The sequence below is a fragment of the Pipistrellus kuhlii genome, unplaced genomic scaffold, assembly GCF_014108245.1.
Source record: "Pipistrellus kuhlii isolate mPipKuh1 unplaced genomic scaffold, mPipKuh1.p scaffold_m20_p_2, whole genome shotgun sequence".
Classification (NCBI taxonomy): Eukaryota; Metazoa; Chordata; class Mammalia; order Chiroptera; family Vespertilionidae; genus Pipistrellus; species Pipistrellus kuhlii.
The window spans coordinates 182,722,576-182,736,944 of NW_023425515.1; the positions used below are offsets into that span (position 1 = coordinate 182,722,576).

General features: G+C 52.5%; 1 protein-coding gene across 1 annotated transcript in view; it reads left to right on the forward strand.

The window, feature by feature from the left end:
• ASAP3 (ArfGAP with SH3 domain, ankyrin repeat and PH domain 3) overlaps positions 1–14,369 on the forward strand; it is a 45,385-nt gene that overhangs the window by 14,436 nt on the left and 16,580 nt on the right. The window contains 4 exon segments of the mRNA XM_036443692.2: positions 9,185–9,257; positions 9,353–9,498; positions 11,739–11,813; positions 12,955–13,004. Coding sequence (XP_036299585.1) covers positions 9,185–9,257; positions 9,353–9,498; positions 11,739–11,813; positions 12,955–13,004 — 344 coding nt within the window.

A 14,369-nucleotide genomic window follows, 5' to 3' on the forward strand; every position in this document is an offset into this window, starting at 1 on the left:
CCCCACAGGCCCTGGCTGCTCCCCGAAGGTGCCGAGCCCTCCCACCCAGGGACTTTGCAGAGGCGTCTCTCCTCTTAGAGTCCTCTTCCCCGTCCTACTCTGCTTTCTCCGTGTCTCCTCATTCTCCCAGGGTGGGGTGGGCGCTCCTCCTCTGTGCCCCACACCGGTTCTCTCCAGTCCCAGGTTCCCAAGGCCGCCTCAGCCCTTAGCAAGCGTCTCCTTGCCTCCCTGTGAGCACCTTCAGGGCAGTGCCCTGGCACCCCTCTCTCCCCAGCCCCTGCACATGGTGTGTGTGAACGAGCTCCTACTATGTGCCAGTGACTCTGTTAGAGACGTGACTCTCTGCCCCACTGGGTGGAGAGGAGCCGGTTTGCAGAGTTGAGATGCTGGACTCGGATAAGGGAGTGGACCTGTGCTGGGATTGCCTGGAGGTGGGATGCTAGCAAATACTTCTCTGCCCCACCCTTTCCCCTCCTTGCTGGCCACCCAGGAAGGGCCCGGTGGGGCTCCTTGCATTTCTCTGGATCTGGTGGTTGGGCCGGTAGGTGGGAAAAAGCAAACTTAAAGCATGGCATGGATAGGACACTTCATGTTTGCATGGGCTACAGGCATTCGTTATGTGAGTTGGTTCTCAGTGGGAGTGGGCAGGGGCAGCAGCCACGGCCATTCCCATTTTGCAGGTGCAGATTTGCCTGGAAAGGCCGGGACTCACTCAGGGTCTCAGAGCTAGTGAGGAACTGGGTCTGGAATAGTACCCACGTCTCCTCACTCTACATCCCGTATCCTGTGCTCTTTCTACTAAGTGTCCTCTTTGTATGGAGGCCACGGAGCTTGTGGCCACCTTTAGCCAGGAGATCCGTCTTTTTTATTTTTTATTTTTTTTATTTTACTGATTTTTGTACAGAGAGGAAGGGAGAGAGATAGTTAGAAACATCGATGAGAGTCATCAATCAGCTGCCTCTTGCACACCCCCTACTGGGGATATGCCCGCAACCAAGGTACATGCTCTTGACCGGAATCGAACCTGGGACCTTTCAGTCCCCAAGCTGACGCTCTATCCATTGAGCCAAACCGGTTTCCGCAGGAGATCCGTCTTATCCCCTGCCTGTCTCCCCTCCCTGTCCCTTGCCCCCCATTGGTCATGGGCCCCAAGCTCTCAGGGTGACTTCTCCAAAACCCGCTCTCCCATCCCATTCCTCTGTTGAAAGCCAGGCCCAGCCCGCTGCCCATGGAAAGGGGCCAGATCACTAAGGTGTCAACAATGAGACTCAGGTAACTTAGTGCAGTGGTTCCCAATTGAACCTCCTGTCTTCTTTTAAGTTACTATTGTGGAAAATGTCAAACATTCACAAAAGTAGACTCACCCAGTTTCAATGATTAATAATTTGCCATCTACTATCTCTAACTTTTTTCTGGCGTTGGAGAATTTAGAATATTCAGAACAGAACGATGAAACCACCCCCACCACTTGCCTGTAGCCCAGTCCTGCCTTCTCCACATCCCCGCCTGCTTCCCTCACCCTCATCTTGTTTTGAAGCAAATTCCAAACATCATATCATTTCATCCTTAGCTATTTCAATGTGAATCTGTGCACTAAAAGGTGGCGGGCTCAATTCCGGGTCAGAGTAGGTGTGGGAGACAGCCGATACTTGTTTATCTCTCGCTCTCTCCCTTCCTCTCTCTCTGAGATCAATTCTGTAAGAACAGCTTCTTAGGGCCCTGGTAGTAACTCCATGGATCTCTGGTGCCTGGGCCCACAGACTGCTAATGAGCCAGGGAGTTACAATCTAATAGTTTTAGTCCCAGGTCCATCTCTGCCACTTTCTGTCTGTGTGAGCTCAGGCAATTTTCTTTCCGTCTCTGGGCCTCATTAACTCATCAGCCAGATGGGGACAAAAGCAATGACAACCTCCTTGGGATGCTGTGAGTCTTAAAGAATGGGTGTCAGACTGCTTTACAAGCCATGAGGCTCTGTACAAGATTGGGCATGTATTCCTTTTTAGTGTGTTTGCACATCCAGTGAGACCTGGGGCAAGAAACTCAACTGAGCCTTCGTTTTGCAGCCTGTGAAATGAGGAAGTGGTGTTAGATCATCTCTAATATTCCGTGACTTCATCTCTCAAGGAACAACATCATGGTCCAGAGCAAAGATAACGGTCTCATCTCCTGTGCCAATTCCAGTGTGATAGGTAGAGCAGTCTTAGCAGAACGCGGAACAAATCCCAGGGCCAGTGGGAAAAAAAAACTGTGATTGATTGATGATCGCTTTAATAGCCATGGGATGCCACAAACGTGGTGCCTAAGTCTTATAATAGTCCAAAGGAGTTGATTTCTAATGGTGGAATTCAATCGCAGCTCCCAAGGCCTTAGCTTTAGCAGCTCTGCCCTCTTTGGCTGGGTCACCATGGTAACTACAGCTGACTCTGAGCGACCACAGGAATGAAGAATGGGTCCTATTGATGAATCCTGATGGCGGGGCGGGGGGGGGGGGCATGCATATGGCCTTTCCTAGCAGGACAGCTGGGCATGGCCATGGTGCTGCCATCTGTGGTCTTTTGCCTGCAGAGAAGACAAACCGGAGAGCCAGAGCAGTGTGTGCGTGTGTGTGTGTGTGTGTGTGTGTGTGTGTGTGCATGTGTGCATGGTTTGGGTGGAGTGGGGCAGTGCCACCAGCTGGAATTCAGGCTTTGTCTAGGACCAGCCAGGCAAGGCTGTCAGAAGGCCTCCAGTTGGTTTTCCAAGTCCAGACATGTCCCTGAGGCTCTGTGTTTTACCTGTCTTTGTCCAATGCCTGCCCAGGCTCTTGCGTGGAGCCATGGACTCTTAGCTTTGAGAGAAATCTAAGTGGTAGTCAATAGTAATCCCAAATCCAGTGCCTGAATCACTCTCTGGCACCTGAAGTCCTCCAATACTTCAAGTGATGGGAAGCTTGCTCGTTCCCAGGGATCATTTATTTTTTCTTCTTAGGAACTTCTTCCTCTGGTTGAGCTGAAATCTGTTTTTATCTCCCCAACTTCCACCTCACAGTCCTGGCAATCATCCCCAGGGCCAACCTGAACAAATGTGTTTTCTCTTTGGTAGACTAGCCCTTGGAGTATTTGTATCTGGGACCCCACCACTGTTATGAACTTCACTTTCTTTGGATGGTTCGTGTTCTCTCTTCTCTCTCTCTTTCTCTCTCTCTCTCTCTTTTTCTCTCTCTCTCTCTCTCCCTCCATTTTTACTTCCCTAAGTTTGAAAGGATGGTGAGAGGATATGGTAGAGGTGATGGAGTTGGGATTCTGGTTCAAAGCAAGTCTAGTCCCAGGATCAAAGTAGCCGTGTCCTCTGACCTTTGTGGGGCAACCAGTTGGTATGGAAGGAACCATACTGTGGATGGGCCAGACCTCGGTTTAAATTAGGACTCTACCATTGTTCAGCATTCCGTGACCTGGGCATACCTGGGCATGTTCTTTCCCTTGGTAGCTCTGTCTCTAAAATTTGAATGATGATGCCTATCTCAAAGGGTGACTGGGAGGGTGACAAACAACATTCCTGGCACAGCCAGCACTCCGGATGTATAATACCTTCCACTCTGTGGCTGCCCAGTGGCAGAGGTCTCAAGGCCGATGCTCCGTACCTGTGGTTCCCACCTCTTGCTGAGCAGGATCATTGGGGGGTAAAAGGGGTGGGGAGAGTTATCTTTAATTAGCTCAAGGAAAGTTAAGAAATTCATAAACCAAATTGAGTTTAATTTTGAAATATTGTAGATAACATTATTAGCTACCAAATTATCCTATATAATCCTATATAATAAAAGGGTAATACGCAAATCGACCAGTTGCTATGACACCCACTGATCACCAAGGGGCAGACGCTCAATGCAGGAGCTGCCCCCTGGTGGTCAGTGTGCTCCCACGGGGAGCGCCGCTCAGCCACAAGCCAGGGTGACAGCTGGTGAGTGCAGCAGGGGTGGCGGAAGCCTCTCCTGCCTCTGCAGTAGCACTAAGGCTGTCTGATGCCATCAGTTGGACATCCCACAAGGGCTCCCGGACTGCTAAAGCGTGCAGTCCGAGCTGAGAGACCCCTCCCACCACCATCACCAGTGCACAAATGTTGTGCACTGGGCCTCTGGGCCTCTAGTAGCGTTATAAGCATTTTACTTATGTGAATTCATAGAATCTTCCTAGGTAATAGGAACTATTATTATCCTCATTTTATGAGCAGGCACAGAGAGAACACATAGCAAGTACCTAAGGAGCTAATATTAAAAACCAGGCAGTTTGGGGCCAGCCCCATACTCTTAGCAATGATGATTTACTGCATCTCTGAGGGGTAGAATTAGACCAGTGATTCCCAAACGTTAGTGTGCGTCAGAATCACCTGGAAGGCTTGTTAAAACACAGTATTTCTGAGCCCCACCCCCAGACGTTCTGGTTCAGCTAGAGAATTTGCATTTCTAACATATTCCCAGGTGACGTTGATGCTGCTGTCTCAGGGACCCCCCACTTTGAGAACAACTGTTGGGGGTTAAATGGACCCACCTAAATCCAGACCTGATTTCCCCTCCTCCCTAACTTATCCAGGCTCAGGCATGGGAAATAAGGGCTGATCTCACACAGAGGCAGAAAACAAACCACAGTAAGAATCATACTAATTTTTTCCAAATGCCTCAAGCTTTGGCACATGTCTGCGATCTCATGTGAGTCTCATAGTAACTCTGTGAGTTAAGCGGAAAATGGACACCCCCCCCCCCCCATGTTATATTATTTTTCTCCCATTGTAAAGAGGAGGAGGTTCGGAGAACTGACTGGGCTATTGTCTTGCGGGGAGGTTATTTGGGGGAGACTGGGGCTAGCACCTCAGCTTGGGACACATCGCTGCAAACGTTCTGGACATCTCTGTGCCTTTCCCCAAATACCTTCCCATCTCCAGGCTAAGACCAGAATTTCCTGCTTAAAAATATTTTTCTTTATAAATAAACTCTTGTAAAAAGTATTTTTCTTTATCTCAAGTCTTTGCCAATTGTATCAGAGAGGATAAATGATTTATACCCGAGTGTAAATATGATTTTCAGATATTTTCTTGAGAAGAGGGTGATTAAAATTCTCCCCTCTTGAAGGAAGGCCATGCCTGGCTGTAGATTCCTGTTGGAATGAATGAATGAATGAATGAGCGAACTATGTTAATCTCCTTGCCCATTTTTAAAAATTTCTTTCTGTTTTTTCTTTTGTGTATGTGCATGTTTCCCAGTTTGTTTGTTTTTCCATTTCTTCTTTTGTTTGTTTGTTTTTACTGATTTTTAGAGAGAGAGAGGGAGAGAGGGAAAGAGAGAAACATCAATGTAAGTGCAGAAAATCATTCAGCTGCCTCCTGCACACCTCCTACGGGGCTCGAGCCCAGAATCTTTCAGGGCACGGGAGGACGCCCAACCAGACGAACCACATTGGCTGGGGCTTCTTGCCCATTCTTCCCAGAGCAAGCCTCTCCTCTAGCAGTCCTGCCCTTACTCCCAGTGCTCCCTATGCTGCCTCCCAGTTCAGTCAGTCTCTTCGTTTCTTATCTTCCTGTCCAGTCCTAGAGTCAAGCATCATAGCTTCAGGGAAGTCTTCCCTGCTCTTCCTAAGCAGGCCCGGCTCTGCTTCTCGTGGGCTCCCTGGTACCTCATCACACTGTTTTACCCGTACCTGTTTACTTGGCTCTTTCTCACCCCTTAGATCACATGTGTCAAACACAAGGCCCGCGGGCCAAATCCGTCCCGCCAGGCCTTGCAATGTGGCCCGCACCGCGCTGTCATCACTGCACTCCGCTGTGTTTCCATCACAATGACAGTTTATGACTGTTCAGTAAACCATTCGGCCCGCGATTTAGGCTGGATTTTAGATTTTGGCCCCTTCTCTGATTGAGTTCGACACCCCTACCTTAGATAGTGATGTCCTGAGAGCTGAGGTTGTGTCTCTTACACAGGGTATGAATGCATAGCAGGCACTCAGTAACTAGTTGAATGAATGAATGAATGATGAATAGCTGTGTGAAGATCAGTAGGGACAGAAATGGTATCTTTCTGGGAAGCTATTTCCTGATTTATGTCTGACAAAGCTATCAAGGGACAATTTGTGGGTGATTATGGAGACACACCACCTGTACAGTGATAGGATATTCAACGTAACAGGAGCTGGAAAGTTACCTTCTGCCTTTCGGTGGCTGCATGAGTCTCATGCTTCTTTCTACATACCTGCTTTGTTCTTTTTTCTTTGCACGTGGTGGGCAAGGTTTCCCAGCTTAAGCACTTTTGATCAGTTAGCTAGCTTCCCAGAGCCCAATTCCAGATTCCTTGGAGAGAGAATTGAATGGGCCTACTTTGGTTCAAGTGTCCACCCTGGTCCAGTCAATTTTAGAACAAACAAGGCAGCAAGGGTTCGCCTCGAGAGAGGAGGAAGGCAGTTTTCAGAGAATGGGTATCGTGGGATGGAAAGACTCTCCAAAAGGCACCTAGAGCATGGACTTAGTAGACCTCTCGAACCCGTGCCCAGGGCTTTGCAAACTGTCATTCACTGAGGTAAACAGTTCTGAGCATCTTCTATATACTTGGCACACAGATCTACCTTCTAGACCAAGTGTGTCAAACTCGAGGCCCGCAGGCTGCGTGCCTCATTTATTTGGCCCGTTTTAGCCTTTGAGTTTGACATGCTTGTTTAGAGGGTTTTCTAAATCTCTTTGGAATTTGTTCACACCTTCACCTTGTACTGTCTTTTGGAGTGAAGTCATCGCTCCTAACGTTGACCACCTCTGAGCTTTGCCTTTTCAAGTTTCAAGGTGGGGATCAAGGGCTTTGGTGGACACGTGTCTCCCCATCCGGGTCTTTGGGAACTATAAAAATGTCACGTCCTCTCCTCTCCCCTTGGTCTCCCAGTAAAAAGAGTCTTAGTTCTTCAGCTGATTCAAAAATGGCCCAATCTCCCTCAGTCCTCGACTTTCTTTCTTCAATCTTGTAATGGGCTTCCACTGGCCCCGAACATGAAAGGATCTCAAGTTCATACTCAGGGAGAAGACCATTAGGTTTCTAATCCATAGAGGAAACATATCCAGGATTTGATGGGCATTTTTATCACCAGCAGCAGCTGCTGATAACGATCACAGGTTCTTTTTCTTTTTAATATATTTTATTGATTTTTTTTTTTTTTTTTTTACAGAGAGGGATAGATAGTTAGAAACATCAATGAGAATCATCAATCAGCTGCCTCTTGCACACCCCCTACTGGGGATGTGCCCACAATCAAGATACATGCCCTTGACCGGAATCGAACCTGGGACCTTTCGGTCCTCAGGCCGATGCTCTATCCACTGAGGCAAACCAGTTTTGACCGATCATAGGTTCTATTCGTTGAGGACACACTTTGCTTAATTCATTATAAACCCTTCAGGTGCATCGTCTCCTACAAAATAATCCTCACACCAACCCTGAGAGGTAGGCAGACACAGTTTCCTCTCTTTTACAGATCGATGATCAGGAGCTCAGAGACAATAGGCAACTTGCCCAAGGTCACACAGCATCTGGGCAGTGGAGCTGGGCTTCAGAACCACACCCCCTCCCTCCAGGGGCTTCCCACGCGCCAGGAGCCCCCGAGCACACGCCCCGGGGCCTCTAAGCTCTGCCCCAGGCATGCCCTCTGCGAGCACTGTTTACAGTCCTTGCAGACACCATTCCAACGTGTTTGCCAGCTCTTGTCACCTTGCAGTAACTCTCTGGAGATGAGACTCTGATCCCATTTAGTCTCTGGGCAAAACAGGCGGGGCTGGGGCCGGGGCGGGGCCGTGGGTGGCGCGCTGTCAGGGGGCCTCCCTGGAAGCCCAGCCTCGCTGCCTGCCCACTGTTTGACTCTGGGCACGGCCTTCCCCTCTCTTGGCCTCAGATTCCTAATCTGTGTTTCTGGGTCACATTCCAGCGTAACTATGTATTTCATGAGGGTTTCATGAGGTTGGCAGCCTCCACACCCCACGGAAAGAGGGGTGGTTTCCATATGGGGTGAGCTCACCCAGAGCATGGGCGGCCGGCTCCTTACCATATCTGCCGGCCTCCCCAGTCCGCTGTTTGTCCTCCAGCCCTGGACGTAGAGGTGGCCTGATGTCGTCCCACCAGTTCTCTCCAGTGGGGTGTTGAGTGTGTTCCCTCTGACTTCACTGCCTATCCATGGTGTCCTGCCTCTGCCTCCTCGTCCTTACATGGCTGCTTATTGAGCCAGGGATTTTGGGAACAAGCATTCCTCCACCTTGTCTTTTTTAAAAAACATATTTTTATTGATTTCAGAGAGGAAGGGAGAGGGAAGAGAGATAGAAACATCCATGATGAGAGAGGATCATTGATTGGCTGCCTCCTGCATGCCCCCTTCTGGGTATCGAGCTCGAAACCTGAGCATGTGCCCTTGATCGGAATCGAACACGGGACCCTTCAGTCCACAGGCCAGTGCTCTATCCACTGACCCAAACACGCCAGGGCCCCCATCATGTCTTTCGAGAATGTCGAGATGTCCACGTTCTCTCTCTGGTCCTTTGCTAAACATTTTGTACAAATCCATAAGATCATTAATTCCCTCAGCGGCTCCTCGAGTCCACAGTATCATCCCTACTTTGCAGACCAGGCATCCAAGGCTCAGAGAAGATAACAGATTTGTCTAGGATGGCACACCGGTTAGTGCCAGAGCTGAGAGTCAAGCCAGGCCTGGCATATCCCACTGCACTACACCTCTCGGGATCGTGATGTTCACTCAGCTGCATTGGGATCGGGGAGAATCTGCGGTCCTCCGGGAGTGAGGGACTGGTCCATGGCTTTCTGGGTAGAATAGGGTGATCTGTTTATGTTGGTGGAGGTTGTAACGGAGAAAACTATTTTTCCCCCTCTTAATATATTTTTATTGATTTCAGAAAGGAAGGGAGAGGGAGAGAGAGATAGGAATATCAATGATGAAAGAGGATCATTGATCGGCTGCCTCCTGCACGTCCCCTACTGGGGATGGAGCCCACAACCCAGGCATGTGCTCTGACCGGGAATCTAACGGTGATCTCTTGGTGCATAGGTCAAACCACTTAGCCACACCGGCCGGGCTGGAAACTCTAGATGTGTGTTTGGAGGGTGGGATCATGGAGTCACCCCTGCCTTCGCCCCCAAGCTGGGCATGCCTGAACCTCTGTCCACATTTGCTTCCAGATGCTGGAGGGAGACCAGGCCATCCTGCAGAGAATAAAGAAGGCCGTGCGAGCCATCCACAGCTCTGGTCTCGGTGAGTGAGCCGCTCGATGCCCGGCCTGGCCAGGCAGCCCCTGCCCCAGCTCCAGCCCGGAGCTAACCCTGAGCTCCCTTTCCCTGTCTCCACAGGCCACGTGGAGAACGAGGAGCACTACCGTGAGGCCGTGGAGTCCTTGGGCAACAGCCACCTGTCCCAAAACAGCCACGAGCTGTCCACCGGCTTCCTGAACTTGGCCGTGTTCACCCGCGAGGTGGCCGCGCTCTTCAAGAACCTGGTGAGGCCCCTGGTCCCTCCTCAGCAGCCCCCAGCCCGGGCTCAGGGCGCACCCCGTGGGAGGAAGAACCTGGCCAGGAGAGGGCTGGCTTCCCCCCTTCTCCCAGGTTGCCGTTGACCTCTGGTCTCCCTTCCCTCTGACCCATGATCGGAGATTCCTTTCCAGTTCTGACCTGCCTTTGCATTCTTCGTCCTCTCTGACGTCTCACCCCCATCTTCTCTCTTTGTCTCTCTCCCTTCCTCTCTCTCTGCCCTCCTCTACGTCTTCTGTGGGGACTGCCCCGGAGCGGAGGGGGTGTCACAGCGGGGACAGGCTGCCTGGAGGAGGCTGGAGAGAAGGGAGGGCACACTCTGGGGTTCCTGTTTGTGCCCCCGCCAATCCTCAACCCTCTGTGTCCTCCGCTTTCCCAACCTCAAAGCCTGGGCCCTGCCTTGTCTCCACAAACCTCTCAGCCCTGCAGGGGGCCCAGTGGCCTCAGGTTGCTGCCTCCTCCCCCCTGTCCTCACTCCCTGCCTCGAGGCCACCGAGGTCCACGCTCTTCCCTGCGGATGGCAGATTATCCGTAACTTACGTGTTCACTCATTAATCCCGGAGGCAGCTCGGTGGTGGCGGTTGTACTCTTGTCCCCAATTCACAGGCCAGGAAACCAAGACGTGAGGCAAGCCATGGCCTGAGGTCAGACAGCTGGATCTGAACCGAGGTTGTCTGGCCCCAGCATCTGACCGCAGGCCTGGCTCTGCCCTTCCCCGGAAGGCCCCTCGCCCTCCAGGCTTCCTCGGACCGGCTCTCTCGGCCGGAGTCCCACCAGTGCCCTCCAGGGCCTGCAGGGCCACATCCCCAAGAAGCACTTAGCGGTTAAGTTCCTGGATCTGGGGCTTAGACTGGGGCCTCGGATCCCTGCTCTGCTGCTCACTGGGTGTGTGTGTGACCCTGGGTGAGTCACTCAACTGGCCTGAGCCCCAGGTGTCTCTTCTGTAAAACGGGGATAGTGATGGCACCCACCCCACAGCGCTGTAATGGGGGTCATGCGAGTAGGGGCTCAGTAAGGGTTAGCGACGATTGCCATCGGTCAGTATAGCTCTCTGCACAGCCTTGCCTCGAACTCTGGCCTACACACAGAGGCCTCTCACGGTGTTAAGAGTTGAGCCGAATTAGTGACCTGCTTTGTCGCTACCTCTCTTTCCCTTCTGCCACTCATGCTGATGTGTGCTGCGGGTCTGCCCCGTGGTAGGCATTGTACCAGGAGTTGGTAACAAAGGAGAGAGAGTCAGGCTCTGCCTCAGAGAGCCACAGTCTGTGGGGGAGACAGGAACTGACAGGTGGGCTGATACCAAGCAATGCCAGCGTGGCACAAACTCAAGGATCCCGCAGGTTGGTCTGAGTAGTGCTGCCGTGGTTCAGAAAAGGAGAGGCCGGCAGAGGCCGCAGGCAGGAGTGATCAGGAAGGCTTCCTGGAGGAGGGGGGCCTGGGCTGTGCCTTGAAAGGTGGGCTGAAATATGAGACAGGCCGTTGAGGTTGCCAAGTAACAGAAAGTCCACCCAAACTAGGTTAATTTTTAAAAGGGGAGCTTATTGGCCCTTGTAATGGAAAGTCCGGGAGAGGTACTGGTGTTAGGCTCCTCCTTTCTCTTTGATGGTTTCTTCATCTCTGTTCAGGTCAGATCTTATTGGGAGAAAGATCGCATCTTCCTCTAGGCTTTCTCCCATGGCAGGACCGTCCCCAGGAAGGATCTGATTGGCTGGCTTGGGTCACATGCCTGTTCCTGATCCAACCACTGTGGCCCAAAGATGGGGGACTCTCTGGTCAGCTCTGACTCCTCTGTTCTCCCCCAGGTGACCACAGGGGAGTCTGGGGCTTAGACTGGGGCCTCGAATCCCTGCTCTGCTGCTCACTAGGTGTGTGGCCCTGGGTGAGTCACTCAGTCCGCCTGAGCCCCTGACCACGACGGGAGGACTTCAGAGAGTCAGAGAGGGGAGGGACCGGACGGTGCTCCCAGCAAAAGGACGGAGATGGGACTGATGGTGGACGTTCCTGAGGCAGTGAGGTGCTGAGGCCGCCTTTAACGGCTACAGCTTTTATGGGGAGCCGACTGCAACCCCCCTTCTACCTCCCCATCTTTGCATCTTTCTTTCCTCTGCTTCTTTGACCCCCAGTGAGGTCCTTTGCCTCTTGATGCTTCCCTGAACTCAAGCCCATTGGGGCTGGACAGAGGGTCACCCAAGGTCTCTGCTTTTTCCAGGTCCAGAACATGAACAACATTGTCTCTTTCCCGCTGGACAGTCTGTTGAAGGGGCACCTGAGGGATGGGCGACAGGTGAGTCTCCGTGAGGAGAGGAGGCAGGGGACCCGGAGGTGGTGAGATGCAGCAGGACAGGGGTGGGCAGGGGACCGTAGGGGAGGCCAAGCAAGGCGGTCACAGTAGCAGTGCTGACTCCATATTGCTGGTCCTTGGGGGACAGGAGGACCTGGCTCTGGGGTTCGCCCGGGGTGGCTGGCCTACTGCCTGCAGGGCCCTACGTGAAATAGCTCATGGGATTCTTACCGCCTTAGGAGGTGGGCTCTGTAGGTACCATCATCCCCCTTTTGCAGTTGAGAAAACCCGGGCCCAGTTTACACAGAGAGTCCGTGGAGGAGCCGGTATGGGACCCGGACTCCCGGCGCCCATGCTCGGCTGCTTCTCGGCACCTGGCAGCTCCTGGCTTGAGGTGACAGTCACCTCCCTGGAAAGGCTGCCCTGGAAGGTCCAGGGCAGGAGCTGTCCTCCCCCCAGAGGCTTCCCTCCCTGCCCCAGGCTGGACTCCAGATTGGGAACCTCCCAAACCAGACGGGCGGCTTTTCACCTGGCGGGCTGGGCGCCGGAAGTCAGGGCTGTTCTGCGGGTGTGAGCCGCTGGCCCAGGCAAACTAGGCCAGGGAGCAGCGGGGCCTGGCCGGCTTGCTGTGTGACGTTGGGTAGGAGGCCAGAGGGGACTCTTTTCAGCTTCTCCGTGTTTCTGTTCTTATACCAAATACCAGGATGACCTAGTACCAGGCAGGAGAGGATGGCGGGGGAAAGTTGGGGGCTGTGGGGTGTCTGACCTCCATCCTCCCCATCCTTATCCTCATGGTGATCTCTGTCATTTGGGGGCAGACCCCCCAAATCTCCCCACAGCCCGGGCCTGGGCCCCCCAAACCCAACTGACCCTCGGCAGCTGCGGGACAAGGTGGGGTGGGAGAAGGCTCAGCCCTGAGCAAGAGGATCCGTGTCTGTGGCGGGGGCGGAGGGGAACGGGCTTACAGTCGGGCTTTGGGGGCAGGGGCTGGTCGGAGCATGGCTCCAGCACACAGAGGAGCGCAGCAGTGCAGGGTTCCCCTGTAGGAAGCCAAGTGTCTTATTGATGCCTCACCCCAGTGCCCTTTGGGCAGATGGTTCTTTTTAAACCACAGGATTCCAAACTGGTTTTTTTTAAACCACAGGATTCCAAGAAACACCTGGAGAAGGCATGGAAGGACTATGAAGCCAAAATGTAAGTGGCTGCGGCCAGGCGGTGTGTCCCCGAGGGTGACCCTTCTGTGGCCACAGGAGGCTGGATCGGGAAGGACCTACCGCGGCCGGGACAGGCCACCCGGGAGCACACGGCACCCTGCTCTCTGGCGGCGTTTACGGGAGGCGGGGGTGGCTGGGGTGGGGGTGGGTTATGAGCAGACCTAACTGTAGCCTGGGGGGTGAACCTCAGACCGCCAAGGGGGGCTCTTGTGAAGGGACCTCAGAGCGCTGCTCTTAAGAGACCCGGCTGCTCGGTGGTGCCCCGGGTGCAGAGACAGAGAGGGGCTGCCGTGTACTGAGCACCTCCCTGTGCTGGCCCTTCAACCCTCACCATCCCCCAGCCCTGGGAGGGGGATATCAGTATCCCAATGAACAGAAAAGGAATTGGAGGCTCAGAGAGGTTAAGTCACTTTCCCAAGGCCACACAGCTAGGCAGAGCTTGGGTTCATGCTCCCTGATCCTTTTTCTGCAACACCACGTGATGTCTATAAGCAGTTCATTGGAAGAGAGGAGGGAAGGACGTTGAAGACATACCCTGGCCTCTGTGACATCGTGGGGGCAGAAGGAGCCTCGAGGCAGAGTGGAGCTCCCAGGTGATAGAAGGTCATGGTTCGATTCCAGGTCAGGGCACATGCCGGCAGCACAGGAATTTTATCATCTGGTTTCTACATGGTGGAGCATCTGTCTCGGAACCAGGAGGTCATGGTTCGATTCCCGGTCAGGGCACATGACTGGGTTGCAGACTAGATCCCCAGTAGGAGGCATGCAGGAGGCAGCCGATCAATGATTCCCTCTCATCATTGATGTTTCTATCTCTCTGTCCCACTCCCTTCCTCTTTGAAATCAATAAAAAAAAATATTAAAAAAAAAAAAAAAAAAGGAGTGGGGGAAAGAGGAATTACCAAAAACCAGGAGGAAAATCTTTAATTTCCAAGGCTAAAGTACTAACATCTTTCTATTTTTCTATATATAAAGAGATATCTTTATAAAACTGAGATAATAGTCATACTGATTTGTGACCTTTTTCGTGCTTAAAGGTGCATCTCTCTACATCGTTACACATTCTTATACAACGTCACCAAATGGTACACGGTGTGCCACCATCTGCATAACCCACAAGGCATTTCACACACACACACACACACACACACACACACACACACACACACCCGTCATTAGGGAAGCATCCTTGGAACGAAATCTTTGTTCCCGCCCCTAATTATTTCTGTAGGTTCAATTCCAAGCAGTAGATTCTGGAGCTTTATTGTTCCAGCCCCCAGAGCCATGGAGAGGGACCTCCCCACGTCTGAATGAAGGTCATGACCGCTCCCTCCACTAGCATTCC